General features: G+C 62.8%; 1 protein-coding gene across 1 annotated transcript in view; it reads left to right on the top strand.

Moving 5' to 3' along the window:
- The window catches only part of Adap1 (ArfGAP with dual PH domains 1), a gene marked incomplete in the record, with an annotated part of 30,848 nt that overhangs the window by 12,286 nt on the left and 3,663 nt on the right, over positions 1-14,899 (top strand). Inside the window, 2 exon segments of the mRNA XM_074075448.1 lie at positions 4,136-4,218; positions 13,454-13,566. Coding sequence (XP_073931549.1) covers positions 4,136-4,218; positions 13,454-13,566 — 196 coding nt within the window.

Raw genomic sequence — 14,899 nt, 5'->3', positions numbered from 1 at the left:
GATGGAGGAGGAGGAGATGGAGGAGGAGGAGGAGATGGATGAGGAGATGGAGGAGGAGGAGATGGAGGAGGAGGAGATGGAGGAGGAGGAGGAGGAGATGGAGGAGGAGGAGATGGAGGAGGAGGAGATGGAGGAGGGGAAGGGGTCTGGATGCTGGCCAAGGCCTGTTCTGGGGCCTTGCTGTGGCAAGGGGTGGGTGTGTCCTGGTGACAGGTGACCTTGTTTTTGTACATATTAAGTCATCACTGATAGTGACACCCTGTGCTAGGCCCCAGGTTCCTGGCGGGAGCTTCCCGTGAGCCTCACTCTTGGGTTGCCTGGGAGGCAGGGCCTGTGGTTCCCCACTTCCCAGATGGGAACTGAGGCCACTCTCAGGCCTGGCCCTGCTGCCCTGCAACAGGCTCCTTCTTCCCCCACCCTGGCCTCCCTGACTCCTCAGGGCCCCGCCATCCCCCAGCCCTCACCCTCATGGGGATCTGTTCCCCCCCCCGCCCCCCGGCAGCCGGTTCTCAGAATGACTCAGGGTCCCGGGCTGCGTGGCTATTTTGAGACCTGACTTTGTCACAGCCCTGAGGCCGCTGTGTGGTTGGGGTCGTTTGCACAAGAGCTGCAGTTACTTCTCAGCCTGAGCAGGGCCTGGGCGTTGAGGGAGGGGCTCATGGCAGCGTCCACCTGCCTGAGCTGTCAGGGCGTCCCAGCAGGAGGGACCCCACTTGCACAGGGCCCGTGGGAACCCCGTGCACACTGTGGAGTGCTGTGCGAGGGTGTGTGAGTCTGTAGCCTGCAGCGTGGTGCACAGTGGTGCGAGGTAGCGGGTACGTGTGACATGAATTGCAGAGTCCACAGCATAGGAAGTGGGGACGGTGTCCAGTGTCACCACGAAACCACCTGCACGGCTGGGAAGCCGGAGTGGGGACCCTATGTAGCCTGTATGGTGCCGAGCTCTGGTTACGGCTGGTGTTGCAGGTGGACGGAGGGCCCCTGGGCTCCAAAGCACACATCCTGGGTGGGACAAAGGGGACAGGGTGACCTAAGTGCGGCCAGGGCCCGTGGGGACCCTGTCAGGACCACATGGCTGTGGTACTGGGGGCCAAGCTGGCGTCTTCCATCACTGGGTGGCGTGGGTCCCTGGCAGGTGTTGTCCTCTGGCCGCAGGGAGCTGTGGGGGGGGGTGTTGTGCCCAGCAGACCCCAGGTGGCCCTGTTGTGTCCCCGCTGTGGGGTCTGGAGGTCTGAGATCTGGCAGGCTGGGCAGATCTTGCACAGCTACCAAGTGTCTGGGTGTAGTGGCCAGGGCCACAAAGGAATCTGGGAAATCAGGTTTCCACTCAGCATCCACTGACCGTTGTCCCACGCAGGACAGCTGTGCACCTGCCTCAAGGGGCCTCAGTTTCCCCTGCTGTAAGAGGGAGGGACGGGGCACGTGGGGACACACGAAGCAAGGTCTGCCCAGGGCGACTCCTGTGTGAAGTTCGAGCGGGCACTCAGAGGGTCCTCCACTTGTTAGCCTCGGTGACGGTCTCGGGACCGGGCCCTTCCTGTGTCACTCGCGGCACCGAGGAAGGAAAGTCCTAATGGCCGGCCTCCCATTTCCTGTGAGGGGCAGCGGGGGCCCCGCTGCGGGACAAGCTTGTGTGACTCTGGCCAGTGTCGTCCTTGCTGGGCCTCCGTGAGGCTCCAGGGCCCCAGACCTCCCCGGATGGGGACCAGACAGTGCTCTGTGCCTCCATCCTGGGGTCACCGTCACAAAGAATGCCACGCAGAACTCAGAGCAGCGACAGTTCACCCTTGTGGCTCTGTGGCCTCCGCAGATGGTGGACAGCACCTTCGTGCCGAGTCCTCACGTGGTCTCTCACCGCGCGAGTCTAGGTTCAAATTCCCCCTTGATTGGGGCACTGGTCACAGTCCTGTCAGGGGCCAACCACAGCAGGGTGACCTGGGGCAGCCCAGGCGACAGGACAGGACAGGGGGTCCGGGGTTTGCAAGTCTCGGGTAGGTAGACACAAAGTTGGAGGTGGCTGTGGGCACCCTCTGCTTTCCATATAAAAAGGAAAAACATACGGAGCCACCCGGGTGGGCTGGTGACAGAGCCAAGGACAGCTGGGTAGAGGTCACTTTCTCTCTTTCTCTCTCTGCTTTTTTTTTTTGGTGGGACTGGGGTTTGAACTCAGGGTTTTGCACTTGGAAAGTAGGTGCTGTACCGCTTGAGCCACAGTTCCAGTCCCTTTTGTGCTGGTTATTTTGGAAATGGGGTCTGTTTTCCTGGACTAGCCTTGAACCTGAATCCTCCCAATCTCAGCCTCCTGAGTAGCTGGGATTACAGGCATGACCACCAGTGCCCGGCTGTGAGGTCACTTTCTTCAGAGGCAAAGTGCCGTCCTTCCAACAGAAATGAGGGAAGGTAACGATAAAAGTGGGGACATCACCCCTTCACCGAGCGCAGAGCAGGCTGGGGATTAACAGCAGGGAAGCAGAGGCCCACAGCTGTGCCGAGCCACACTGGCCACCAAGCCAGCCAGGTTAGGTTTAGTCCCCTGGGTACCTGCAATGGCCCAGCCGTGACCCAGCTCAGGGGTTTGCTCCAGGGTGGGAGGGAGACCGTGCAGCCTGGCTCCCCGATTCCCCTGAGACCGACAGTCTCCAGGCCTGGTGGGCAGGCATTTGGAGTCTCCACTGGCCTCCACCTTGTCCCCCAGGTGCCCAAGGATCACGTCCTCACGTCAGGTGAGGTGGTGGGCTCAGGGGCTGAGTCTTGTCCCCAGAAGCCATATTAAGTCCATCCTCCCCCTGAGCACCTGTGACGGTACCTGGAAGTGACCTTTGCCGATGTCACCAGGCCACAAGGAGGTCATCCTGGAATAGGGAGGGCCCCGAATCCCTAAGCCAGAGGGAGAGAGAGACAGAAAGAGAGACAGACAGACAGAGACAGAGAGAGACAGGGCGGGGGGCAGCCGCAGGGCCCTCGTCCACACTCGCAGAAAACCCAGCCCGCAGCAGGACTGCTGCTGGAGGACCCAGGGCTCCCTACAGACCTGGATTTGAGGCCCAGCAAGAAGCCAGAGGCCTCCTTGGTGCTGTTGCTTGTGACCGACCCCACACAAAACCCCAAAGCCGGAGGAACTGTGCAGAGGTCCCTGGCCTCAGGCTCCTCCTGAGGCCACACCTTGCTTTCGCGGTGGCCGGAGTTGGGCACAGGACAGCTGTGGTGTATGATAAGCGTCACGTGCATCAGGACCACATGGGGCTGTGTTGGTCTTGGGGACAGTGCCATGGCTCAATTCCCCCAGGATTTCCCTGTCTTAGGCTGCGGTTGGGCATTTATGCAAGTTTTTCCTGAGGCCCTAGGACACCACTGGCCAGGGGACACTTCTGACCTCCGAGGGGTGTGACGGCGATGCCTGTTTCTGAGAGCCACCTGTGAGGCGTGGGCTGGGAGCCACTGCCCAGTGTCTGACCAGGGGGACTCTGTGCCCGTCCTGCCCGTTCCCAAGGGGTGACATTCTGGGCTGAGTGGACAGCAGACAGGACTGAGCCAGGAGTCCACCTGGGACGGCCATGAGCTCGAGGGCTCCTGAGGCAGGTGTCACAGATGTGACTCAGAGGAGCCAGTCGTGTGCCCTGTGCCGTGTGAGTGAGGCCCGGGACAGACCTGGCCGGGAGGTGGGGGGACGCTGTGCATAAGGTCACAGCCCCAAGGTCCCCACAGTGGGATGTCCGGCTGAGCTTGGCGGTTGCAGCAGCTCCACAGGTGGTGCTGAGGCCTGAGGAGGCAGAGCTGGGGGACAGGCCAGGCCACTGGGGGATCCCCGAGGTCGACCGTCACTGTAGAGCCCTGAGGGGTCCTGGGAGGGTTCTGGGCAGGCGGGGCGCAGGTGCCCACCTGTCACCCTGGCTGCTCGGGCCACGGGTCAGGAACTGGGAGAGAGCAGGGGGCAACAAGGTCCCCCCGCGATGGCGGGGTGGTGAGGAAAGTGGCCGAGTCTCCATCTGAAGAGCTGGAACCTCACCTGAGTTGGGGAACCGCCCCGTGCTCACTGTGAGCTTTGGGCACTGATTATTTTGGGGGTCTGGTGCCCAGGATGGGGCTGCGTCCCTGGGGTCAGGGCCGCCCACTGAGTCCCCTCCTCTCTCTCCAGACTCCTCCGAGAGCAGTGGATCCGAGCCAAGTACGAGAGGCAGGAGTTCATCCTGCCCGAGAAGCAGGAGCCGTACTCAGCAGGTGAGCTGCCCGCCCAGCCCGGGTCTCTCTCTAACTCTCTCTAACTCGCTCACTGGTTTGAACCTGCATGTACTGTACCGACCCGTTTTCCTCCTGACTTTAGCTGAGTTCCTGTGTGGTGTTTGGGGTCCCTGGGCCCCTCCCCTGCAGGGGTCCACAGGGCACGGCCAGGCCGGGCCAATGGCCATCGTCTCCCCTGGGCCACTCAGCAGTTTGTACTCTGCCTCATTTAAAATCTGGATGGGGTGGAGCTGTGGCTCCTGCCCAGCAAGCTTGAAGACTCGAGTTCAAAACCCATGAATAAAAAAGAGCCAGGTGCAGTGGCTCCCTTCTGTAATCCCAGCTACTCAGGAGGCAGAGATCAGGAGGACCGTGGTTCGAAGCCAGCCTGGGAAAATAGTTCTCGAGAACCTATCATCTCAAAAACAAAAAAAACCCTTCATAAAAAAATAGGGCTGGTGGAGTGGCTCAAGGTGAAGACCCTGAGTTCAAACCCCAGTACTGAAAAAAATAAATCCTAGCTGCTTCTCGTGGATTGGCAGCCTGGGTGGGCTGGCTTTGGCACATGGCGGGCTTAGGGCCTGGGGGCCTGGGCCGTGGCCTGGGGCAGCCCCATGGGGCGGGGAGATCCCCGCTGTCCACTTTCACAGCAGCCTCCTGGGGTGTCCACCATGGCCTTTGTGGGCCGGCTGGGCTCTGAGTCCCCACGACCGCTCCCGTGGCTCCAACCTGCTCCTCTGGCCTCGCCCTGGGCCAGCACAGCCACTGGGGACCTCCAGGAGCCCTTCGCCCTCCGTGCCCTCAGCGTGGGACAGGGGTCACCCCCCATGACGCCTCTCACCGCCCAGCCTCGAGTCCTTCCAGCAGGCGAGACCGGGGGCGTCCTGTAGACCACCGTGGTCCCCGGAGGTCCTGCTGCACCCTGCATGGGGGGCCACCCTGCCTCAGCATGACCTTTGACATGACGCCAGCCTGCTGCCAGCCCAGCCTGTGTCCCCTTGTGTAAAGAAAGTTTCCTGTGACCCAGCAGCTCCTCAGTGTCCCCGGAAGAGGGACGAGATGGGGACACAGAGTCCTGCACCTGACGCCCACGGCGGAACCGCCCAGGGATGCCACAGGTGGAGGCAGCCCGATGCCGCCCCAGCTGGCGAGAGGACAAATGGTCACTGTCACACGCCACAGGGGACACGCCACAAGAAGTTGGGCACGGAAGGTTCTGTTTATACTGAAGTCCATGGAGGTGCACCCAGAGGCCGGCTAGGGACCGGAGGGTCCATCCGCTCCTGCTGTGGGGCTCCTTTGTGGGGTGACGGGGTGTTTGTCAGGAACGACACAGCGGTGCTGGCTGCACTAAGTGGTGTGACTGTGACAAATGGTGTTTGAAGCCGGGCGTGGTGGAGCACGCCTGTAATCCCGGCACTCGGGAGGCTGAAGCAGGAGCACTGGGAGTTTGAGGCCAGCCTGGGCTGCATGGCAAGACCTTGTCTCAAGACACCAAAAAACAAGCCACCAAATATAAAAAGGGAGCGTCTTGTCGCCTGGAGCCCGGACACAGCCTGACCCTCAGAGGCCGTGGCACAGGCAGGGCTCCGTTGAGAGACCCCCGCCCACTCACTCAGACCCGCCTCGCACCCCTCACGGGGGAAGCTGTGTCCCTTGGCCACTTTCCTGGACTCCACCAATGCCGTCCATCTGTGCTGTGAACAGGACTGGCCACTGGAGCCGTCCCCTCCCCTCCCCTCCCCATGGGCCAACCCAAAGGCCACCGACTGGCTCCCACGTCCCCGAAGTGGACCAGGTCTCTTTGCCTTGCTCCACTCAGCGCACGACTGGACGACTGTCCACCCCAGACACCACTGCCTTCCTCTCCTGGTGACCGTGACGTGTGCACAAGGCGGCATGAGAAGCTAACGGGAGGCAGAGCCCACGGGCGCCCCGACACCCCCTGGCTGGCCCTGCCTCAAACCCGGCCTGCGTCATCCAGGAGACCATTGTCTTCGGCATGGGTGCCTTAGTGACCTGTGACAAGATGGCGTCAGAGGCACTGACCACGACACCAAACGTGCCTTTCCTCTCCTGTCAGAACCTGGCAGGAAGACGGGCTCCATGGTGAACTGAGCCAGTCACGGATCGACCCCGCGGCAGGGATGGCTTGAGGCGCGGCTCGATCTAGGGGTGGCAGTGGCATTTTGGGGACTTGGTTGTGTATCTCACCTGCTGGCTCAGCCCTGAGCACCCCTCACTTGGGTTGCAGAGGGGTCAGGCGATGCCCAGAAAATCTGCTTGGTGTGTGTGACCCTGTCATGGGGTGTCGTGGGTCTCGTGAGAAGAATCGGGGTCTGGGGTCCAGAGGTGGGGTACATAGAGCAGCAAGGTCCAGAGACGGCACCCAGGGTGGTGAGGGGGAGCAAGAGTCAGCGTCTAAATGTGTGTTTGAGGTCAGTGCCAGGAGCCAGGTGTCTCTCAGTCACACTCAAGGTGCAGGAGGTGGCGACATGGTGTAAGTCAGTCCGGGGGTGGTGGCACACGCCTGTAATCCCAGCACTCAGGAGGCTGAGGCAGGAGGACTGTGAGTTTGAGGCCAGCCTGGGCTTCCTAGGGAGACCTTGTCTCACAGATACAGTAAAAGGGAAGTGGATGTGCCCAGCACCCGTCAGAGGGGCAGCAGCCTCGCCGAGGTCACTGGGCATCCCTCAGCAGAGCCAGGGCCCGGCTGGCCCCGCTGGCCTCCACAGGCCAGAGCTGAGCGCATGGCACCTGCCCTGCCAGACCCGGGAGGCAGCTCGGCCCTCGGATGCAGGCTGGGGTCAGAGGCGTGTGTCACCGCCTGGCCTGTCCCCTTCTTTAAAGTGCGTCCTGCCCACCGTCCCCAGCTGCCTTTCCCTCTGCGCCCTGAGACCTGGGTGTGAGCCTTCCCGCGGTCACTGTCCCCTCTGCCCCTTCTGCCAGCCTCCCCCTTCCCCTCACCTGGGGACAAGCCAGGCACACCCAAAGCCCCAGTGGGCTGGTGGTGGGGAGGCCACTGGGACCTCCCTGGTGACCAGCATGAGAGTGGGGGCCCTGCCTGTGGGGGACAACCTGCTACTTAGGTCTGAAGTGAGCGTCGGGGACCCACAGCCTGTCCCTCAGACCTGCCAACCACCTTCTGGCCTGGTGGCCTGCCCCCCACGTCCATCCCAGACCTCTGCTGGGGTGGACAATGTGGAGCCCAGTCCCCTTCCTGTGCTCCCCTTCCCCCAGTGCAGGCAGGTGGACGGGGTGGCCCTGGGCCGGGTCCCCTCTCCACACACACAGCTCCTCTGGGGCGCCCAGGGGATTCCCGGCACTTCCTGCGCCTTGCCCTCACCACGCTGTCACGCAGGGCTGCGGCCGCTGTAAAATGCAGAAGTCCCTCCCGCTGGAGAAAGGGGAAATGGAGGGCTGGGAAGGGCCCCCCGCCCCAAGACGAGGGGAGGAAGCCTGGGGCTCTGCAGAGGACCCTGAGGGACGCCTGGGCCCCGTGCAGGGCAGGAACGGACGGCTGGTTACCGCAGATGGGCCAATGACACCTGGTGCCGGTCACCTGCTCAAGGCCTCGACTGAGCAGGGACCCTGGTGGGGACACATGTCCAGGGGTCCCAGAAGCTCCTGACGGCCAACGCTGGACGACTCGAGGACCCAGACAGCATGACAGGGCTGTAACCGGAGCCAAGCATCTCTGGGCGTCCACACCGCTGTACACAACGGACCAAAGAGCCAGGCACAGTGGCCACTCCAATAATCCTGGCTTCTCTGAACACAGAGGCAGGAGGGTCACGAGTTCAAGGCCAGCCAGGGGAAAGTCATCACAACCCTGTCTCAAAAAAAAAAAAAGAAACAAAATACCAAAGGGCTGGAGTGGCAGAATGCTCGCCTACCATGTGCCAGGCCCTGGGTTCAAATCCCCAGGACCACAAAACAAATAAAAAACCGAAAAACCTGCTAGGAGGTCAGAGGGGCCACGTGGCTCAAACATGCTTCTTAGTGACAAAGGACAGGTGGTGACACCCAGGGACGATGTCGGGAACATGACAACAGAGCCACCTCCTCCAGTGCATCGAGAAACCACTTTCTGTGTCACCGCGGCCGAGAACATGGAAACTCACCTCGGCCCAGACGGTGGACGGTGCAGGAAATGACCCATTGTCCTCCTCGGGGTGTCACAAAACCCGGGACGGGGCCGCGGGGAGGGCAGGAGGCAGGGGCGGGATGCCTCAGTTTCCCCAGCGCCATCGTCCTGAGAGGGTGTTGAGATGACCACGCTGGTGTGGCCTTCACTCTGCGTGTCCAACCTGATCCCCCAGAGTTGTGCGACCATCACTGATTTCAGAGTGTCACCCCCGGAGTGGCTACGCCCCACCCCGTCCTGCACCCTTCCCAGCCCGGGCTACCCGGAGGGAGCAGCAGGTGGAGACAGGTGGTTCCTGGGTGACCTGGAAGTCACGGTGGGTTGGAAGTCTGAGAGGTCTTTGTCCTGGGTGCACCAAGCGTCCACGCTCCTGCTAGGGCCAGGAGTGTGGCACGTGGGGACACTGGAGCCATGTGGCAGCAGAGCCCTGCCACTTCCCGCACTGTGTGGTCCCTGTGCACCCAGCTCACGGGTGGGCAGGAGGCACCTAAGCCAGCCCCGCACCCCAGGCTGGAGGTGTGTGGCGCTGTGGTCCGTCCGTCCTTGCATCGGCCCCGAGACCCCTGCAGCTGGGTGTAGCCCTGTGACAGCTGCCCAGGCTCCCTCCCCAGGCCACGCCCTGCCTCCGCTGAGCCTCAATGGGGCCTTTTATGGGGGCCCAGACAATGGCTCCTGTTGTCTGGGGTCCAGGCCAACTGCCTCTGACAGAGGCCTGAGGCCTGGCACCAGATCCCTCTGGAGTCGGCCCCTGGCCCTGTCTCCCTCCCCAAGGAGGAGGATGCCTGGCTGTGCCAGGCAGGGACGCGCCAGGCTGCTCCTCCTCGACCTTTGTCCTAAATGTCACAGGGCAAATAAGAGACCTGAGGTTCCCAGAGTGAGCGCAGGGCTGTGGTCAGCCTCAGTTTCCCCACCTGTGTGGTGGGGCTGGCATGGTGCCCAGCGCAGGGGCGCTATGGGGAGCACTCCAGGAGCTACTCGCTGGGTTCATGGTCAGAGGGTGGCTGGTGGGCGTCAGCTGAGGGTGGGGTTGGTCCTGGTGTGAGGGGAGGTGGGGCTTTTCAGTGATTGGTTGGAGGACCTGGTGGGTGTGGCTTGGTGGTGGTGGGCGGGGCTTAGAGCTGTGAGTGGGTGTGGCTTGGTGGTGGGTGGAGCTTAGCGTTGAGAGTGGGTGGGGCCTGGTCTGGTCCTGGTAGGCAGGGCTGCCAGTGGACTGGGGTCTCGCTGGACTCGAGGGAGTGACTACTTCCTGGCCATTTTTTCCACCTGGGATGGGCTCATCCCGGGTGGAGATGGGATCTGTGAAGTGGGGAGGGAGCTCTGAACCCAGCCTGGTCCCCACGGCTCTGCCTGGGGAGGCTGGTCACACAACCAGCTCCAAGACCCTGGAGGCTGCCTGGCAGATTCACCAGAGAGGTCTCTTCTGGGCCTGGCCTAGGGACCCGGCTCAGCAGCCCAAGGCCAGAGTCCCGCCACTCAGTGACCCCGGTCCGTGCTGTGGGGCTGACCGTTAAGGGAAGGAAGGAAGGAAGGAATGAATGTGGGTGCTCACGGCCACCCACGCCGAGGGTCCCTACTGAGCAACCCCAGTGTCAGCAGGTTGAAGCCCGAAAACCACACATCCCAGACACATGTCATCTGAAGTCCCTGTCACCAGCCAGGCCCTTCCCACCTACCCCACCCTGAGTCTGGGTCACCCATCTTCCTTGGGAGTCCAGCAGGGCCAGTGCAGAGAGGGGACAGCCATCCCTTGGCACTGGACACTTTTGGCCTGCCCAGTGCTGCCTCTGAGGGAAGACATGTCCCAGGAAGGGACACAGCTTGTCACCCCTGGGCAATCGGCCAGCAGGACCTGGTGAGCGTGGGGATGGAGCCTGTGGGCAGAGACAGTGTGGCCACTGGCCCTGGTGGCAGAGCCCCCTGAAACAGGCAAGCCCCCCATATCTGTTGGGGGCAGCAGGAGCAGGTGGAACCCAGAGGTCAGACCGGGTCTGGGTGGCACTGCTGGGGGACAGGGCCTTGGTTTCTCTGGTGCACCCCCCTGTCCTGGTCCATCCAGGCAGCACCCAGTGAGGGATGCTGGATGGTGTGGGAGTCCTGCAGTGTGGCCCAAGCCCTGCTAGCCTCCTGCCACCCTCAGAGCACACAGCTCCCTGCCCTGATTTTTTAAGGCATAATTTACACCTATTTAGAGTACAGTTCTCGGAGTATGACGAATGTAAGGTACCAGAGTGTGAGATCGCCAGAAAGCTCTGCGGTGTCCGTCCCCCCCGGCCCCTCATTGGTCTCAGCCACCTGACCGGGGTCGTGGGCGGTCACAGCGTAGTGTCCACCGTGCTCTGGCTTCTCTGTCTTTCTCTCAACACACCTGAGGGCTCGTGGCCGTGCTGCCTGAGACTGGAGACTGGAGCTTGTCCTCTGGTGGCAGGGTGGCCCCACTGGCATGGGGTATGACAACTTAGTACCTGTTCCCCGGCTGACGGATATCAGGTTGACTCCTCAGAGCACTGGTGCTTGACTTCCAGATTCTCCTCTCTCTCTCTCTCTCTCTCTCTCTCTCTCTTTGGTTACGATAAGTATGTGTTTAACTTGGTGAGAAACCGCCAACCTGGGCGGGCTGGGCTGTGGTGGTCACACCTGTAATCCCAGCACACAGGCAGGAAGCTCTGGAGTTCGAGGCCAGCCTGGACTACACAGTGAGACCCTGTCTGAAAAAAAACAAAACAAAGCCGGGTGCTGATGGCTCACGTCTGTAATCCCAGCTACTCAGGAGGCAGAGCCCGGGAGGACTGTGGTTTGATTCCAGCCTGGACAAATAGTTCATGGGACTCGATCTCAAAAACACCCCATCACAAAAGAGGGCTGGTGAAGTGTCTCAAGTGGTAGAGCGCCTGCCCGGCAAGTGTGAGGCCCTGAGTTCAAACCCCGGCTCCTCATGGCGGGGAGCTGAGTGAACTGACCTCTGTCCTGGACTGGCCAGTCCTTTCTGGAGAACTCGGTTCCCTTGAGTGCACAACAGTGGCCCGGGTGTGCAGCAGGACTGGGCTGCAGTGTGGAGGAAGAGGCTCCACAGCGTGGACTCCACAGTGACAGGTGTCCTCCCGCCAGCCCATTGGGGGCCGGGCACAGCCTCGCCGCCTTTCCGCCCTGGGCTGCCCCCTGTCCAGCACACCGAGAAGGAAGCGGAGGGTCTGAGAGAGACCCAAACTCCAGTGTCCACCACGCCAGGGACACTGGCCTGTCCCCATCTGAAAATACAGCTTCTGTTTCTGTCACTTTGCCTGAAACAAGGTGTCCCAGAGGCTTCCTGTTGGATTGGCCAGAGAGGCCGGTGGACGCATCCCCTGTGCCCTCTAGGAGGACCCAGAGCTGCCCCGTGCTGGGCTCTGCACCCCACAGGAGCCATGGACAGCGGGCAGTGCCCAGCTGGCCTCGCCCTGCGGCCTTCACGCGCCTGAGGCTCTGCTGCCACCTCCTGGGCACTGTGGGTATGGCAGGGCGACAGGTGTGTCCCTGTGGCAGCTTCAGGCCTGGGCCTGGGCGCCGGGTGACCCAGCCCCAGCCCAACTGAGATCTTCAGCTGTAAAATGGGTCACTTTGCAACAGGCCTCGGAGGTTGTCCTGGGTGTACACGAGCCGGCGTGTGCAATGTGCCCACTGTGGCCCTGTGTGTCCAGGAGGTGATGCCCAGTTTGTTGCTCCTGGCACTTCTTGGTGTCCACACTCAGTCATCCAGGTGCTGGACCTGGAGAGGCTGGGCCCTGATGCAGAAGGAGGAGCCAAGTGGACTGTCCAGATTTGGTGCTTGATTAGTCGGTCAACAAACATTCCAAGTGGCCCTGCTTGGGCTTGGGGCGGGGCAGGCTATGGGGCCTTGTCGTGAGGGCACAAAGGGATTTGCCTGCTGTTGCCACAGTGGGGGACAAGGGCAGGTCAGCGGCTCTGCGGGCTTCTGAGGTGCCGGGTTCCAGTGTCGGAGGAGGGAGCAGCCTGTGTGGCTCCGTCGGGGACATCCCCGGCCAGGCTGGCTGACGATGGTCCCAGCGGTGCCGGCCGCCTCCTTCCCGACAGCGGGCTGCCGCCCTTCTATGGCTCCGTGTGTCAGAGGGAGGAGAAAACAGCCCCTTGTCTCTGGTGACGGGAACAGGGCTGCCGGGCAGCTGAGGGGACGCCGTGAGAGGGTCTTGGGGTGGTCAGAACCGAGGGGCGGCCTCAGAAAGGTGAGCCGGCCGGGCCGTGGGGTGACTCAGTGTGGGATGGTGACGGTGACTTGGCACCGCCTCGGTGGCCGTGTTGTCCAGGTGCCCTGGGTGACACCTCGCAGGCTCCCTGACCAGGTGAGCAGCAGGACCCTCGTCCGCAAGGAAAGACGCCTGGAACCCAGAAAGAGTCCTCGGACCCGAGTGTCCCCTGGATGAAGGTCACGTTCCCACCGCGCGGCCGGGCTGCCCGCCATGGCTGACAGGGCAGAGAACAGCGGCCCAGGAAGATCCCACGGGGCTGACCGCACGTCCCCCAAACAGAAGGAGGGGGACAGATGGGGACGTCCCCGGCACAGGGAAGCCCGGCAGTGGAGGGGCACGAGGGGCTGGAGAGACCCCGTGTGCTGACCTCGAGTGGACGTCCTCTGCCACACGCAGCGCCTGAAGCCTGCGCTCTGGGGTCAGTGACTCCAGAGTGAGTCCCCAGGCTAACGGCCAGGAGTGGGCAGTGCTGGCCCCGGGACTCTGGGAAGGGTCCTTGTGGCTCTGAGGCCCAGGGACCAAGTCGCTGGTCACCCCGTCTGTTTCCGCCTGGCTTCCATCGTCACCTCTCAGTGATGACCTTGGGCCACCTGCCACCCTGGACTGTCTCCCATCCCGAGGTCCTTGTGCAGCCCAAGGTGACACGCCCCGGTGTGAGGACCCGAGAGGACACTGGGGCTGTGGTCAGAGCAGTGGTCACCGCCCATGTGCGGGGCCAGACAGATCAGTCCTGCGCCTCCTGTCGTGGCTCCTGCCTGTGGCCCCCAGGGTGACCGAGGGTCCCGGGAGTGGGACAAGGCCAGCTGGCTGGTGTCCCACTCGCTCCCTGTGCCCGTTCCTCCCCCAGGGTACCGCGAGGGCTTTCTCTGGAAGCGAGGCAGGGACAACGGGCAGTTTTTAAGCCGGAAGTTTGTGCTGACCGAACGAGAGGGGGCCCTGAAGTATTTCAACAAGAACGACGTGAGTGGTGGGGCAGGGGCGAGGGTGGGGGACCGTCCCCGGCCAGTGTCCTCGCCGTCCTCGCCTGGGGTCTGCTGGGCCGGCCGTGGGTCCTGGGTGGCAGGAGTTTCAGGTCAGCCAAGCCACCCAGGAGCCACAGCTCACGAGGGCATCCGTGAGGACACACGGTGGGTCCATCCCCCCGTCCACCCCTGACCACTGTCACCCCCTGGGCCTCCTAGAGCCAGGCCCAGGTTGTTGGGAATGGTGCAGGGCAGGGGCCTCTCCTGGCGGGAGGTCCCAGGCCAGGATGGACACAGGGACAAGGGCTCTGCTCAGCGGTCACCGTGCCCAGCACCCTACAGCCCTAGGTGGGGTAGGCAGCCACAGGACACTCATTTCCAGGTCACCTGGGACCGGGGTGGGACTGACCCCCCCCCGAGCAGGGACACAGGTGGAGGCAGGTGACCGCTGGCCTGCTGGGTGACAGAAGTGTCACCTCTAAGGCACGAGTGAGGTGTGCAAATGTGAGTGAACCCTGCTCTGCACGGACGCCGTCCAGGGATGGGCTCCTCCCCGGGGCCACACCACCCGTCCACGGGGTCACTCTTTCTTTGGAACCTCTGGACTGGGGACACTGGGCACCTGCCCTTCCACCCGGTTCCCCGTTCCTCCAGTGTTTGTTGACAGCCTGCCGTGAGCCAGAGCCATGCTCGGCTAGCTGGGGGCGACAAGGACCTGCCTCCTTTTCCTGCAGAAAGCCGGAGGACGTCCAGCCTCGGTGCTCAGCCCGGGCTCAGGCCCAGCGGGGGGCAGGCTGGCCACATGACCGTTCTGTAGCCAGCGAGGCCCCCGCCCATCCATGGGTGGCCTGGGGACAGGGGAAAGAGTGGCTAGGAACAGTCCAGACGGCCAGGGGCCTGCGGCCTGACTACTGTGAGTTTCGCAGGCATCTTTACGCGACCCCAGGGCCACACGGCACAGCTGAGGTCCTGGCCGGTGGGGAGAGGGCGGTGTCCAGGGCCTGGGTACGGGAAGGGAGCAGCTGGCCGTGTCACTGCCCAGCCACCCCTACCAAGAGCACTGGCACAGCAGACTGCAAAGCCCTGTGCAGAGGGAGGGGAGAGAAGGGCAGAGGACGTGGGGGCAGACAGACAGACAGACAGACGGGGGGTGGGCTGCTCGAGGGCACAGGCAGGGATCCGTCCTGCTGTCAAGTGGCCACACGTGAGGTCCTCCTCATCTCCGGGGAGAGTGACGCTTAGCTTCGATTCACAGGCTGGGTTCAGAGGCTCAGAGACGTTAAGTAACTTGCCCAAGGCCACACAGCACGGTGGCCCTGCTGCAGGCCTCC

This window comes from Castor canadensis, chromosome 6 (genome assembly GCF_047511655.1).
Source record: "Castor canadensis chromosome 6, mCasCan1.hap1v2, whole genome shotgun sequence".
Taxonomy (NCBI): domain Eukaryota; kingdom Metazoa; phylum Chordata; class Mammalia; order Rodentia; family Castoridae; genus Castor; species Castor canadensis.
Note: the sequence above shows the minus strand (reverse complement) of the source record. Positions and strands in the feature narration are given on the sequence as shown.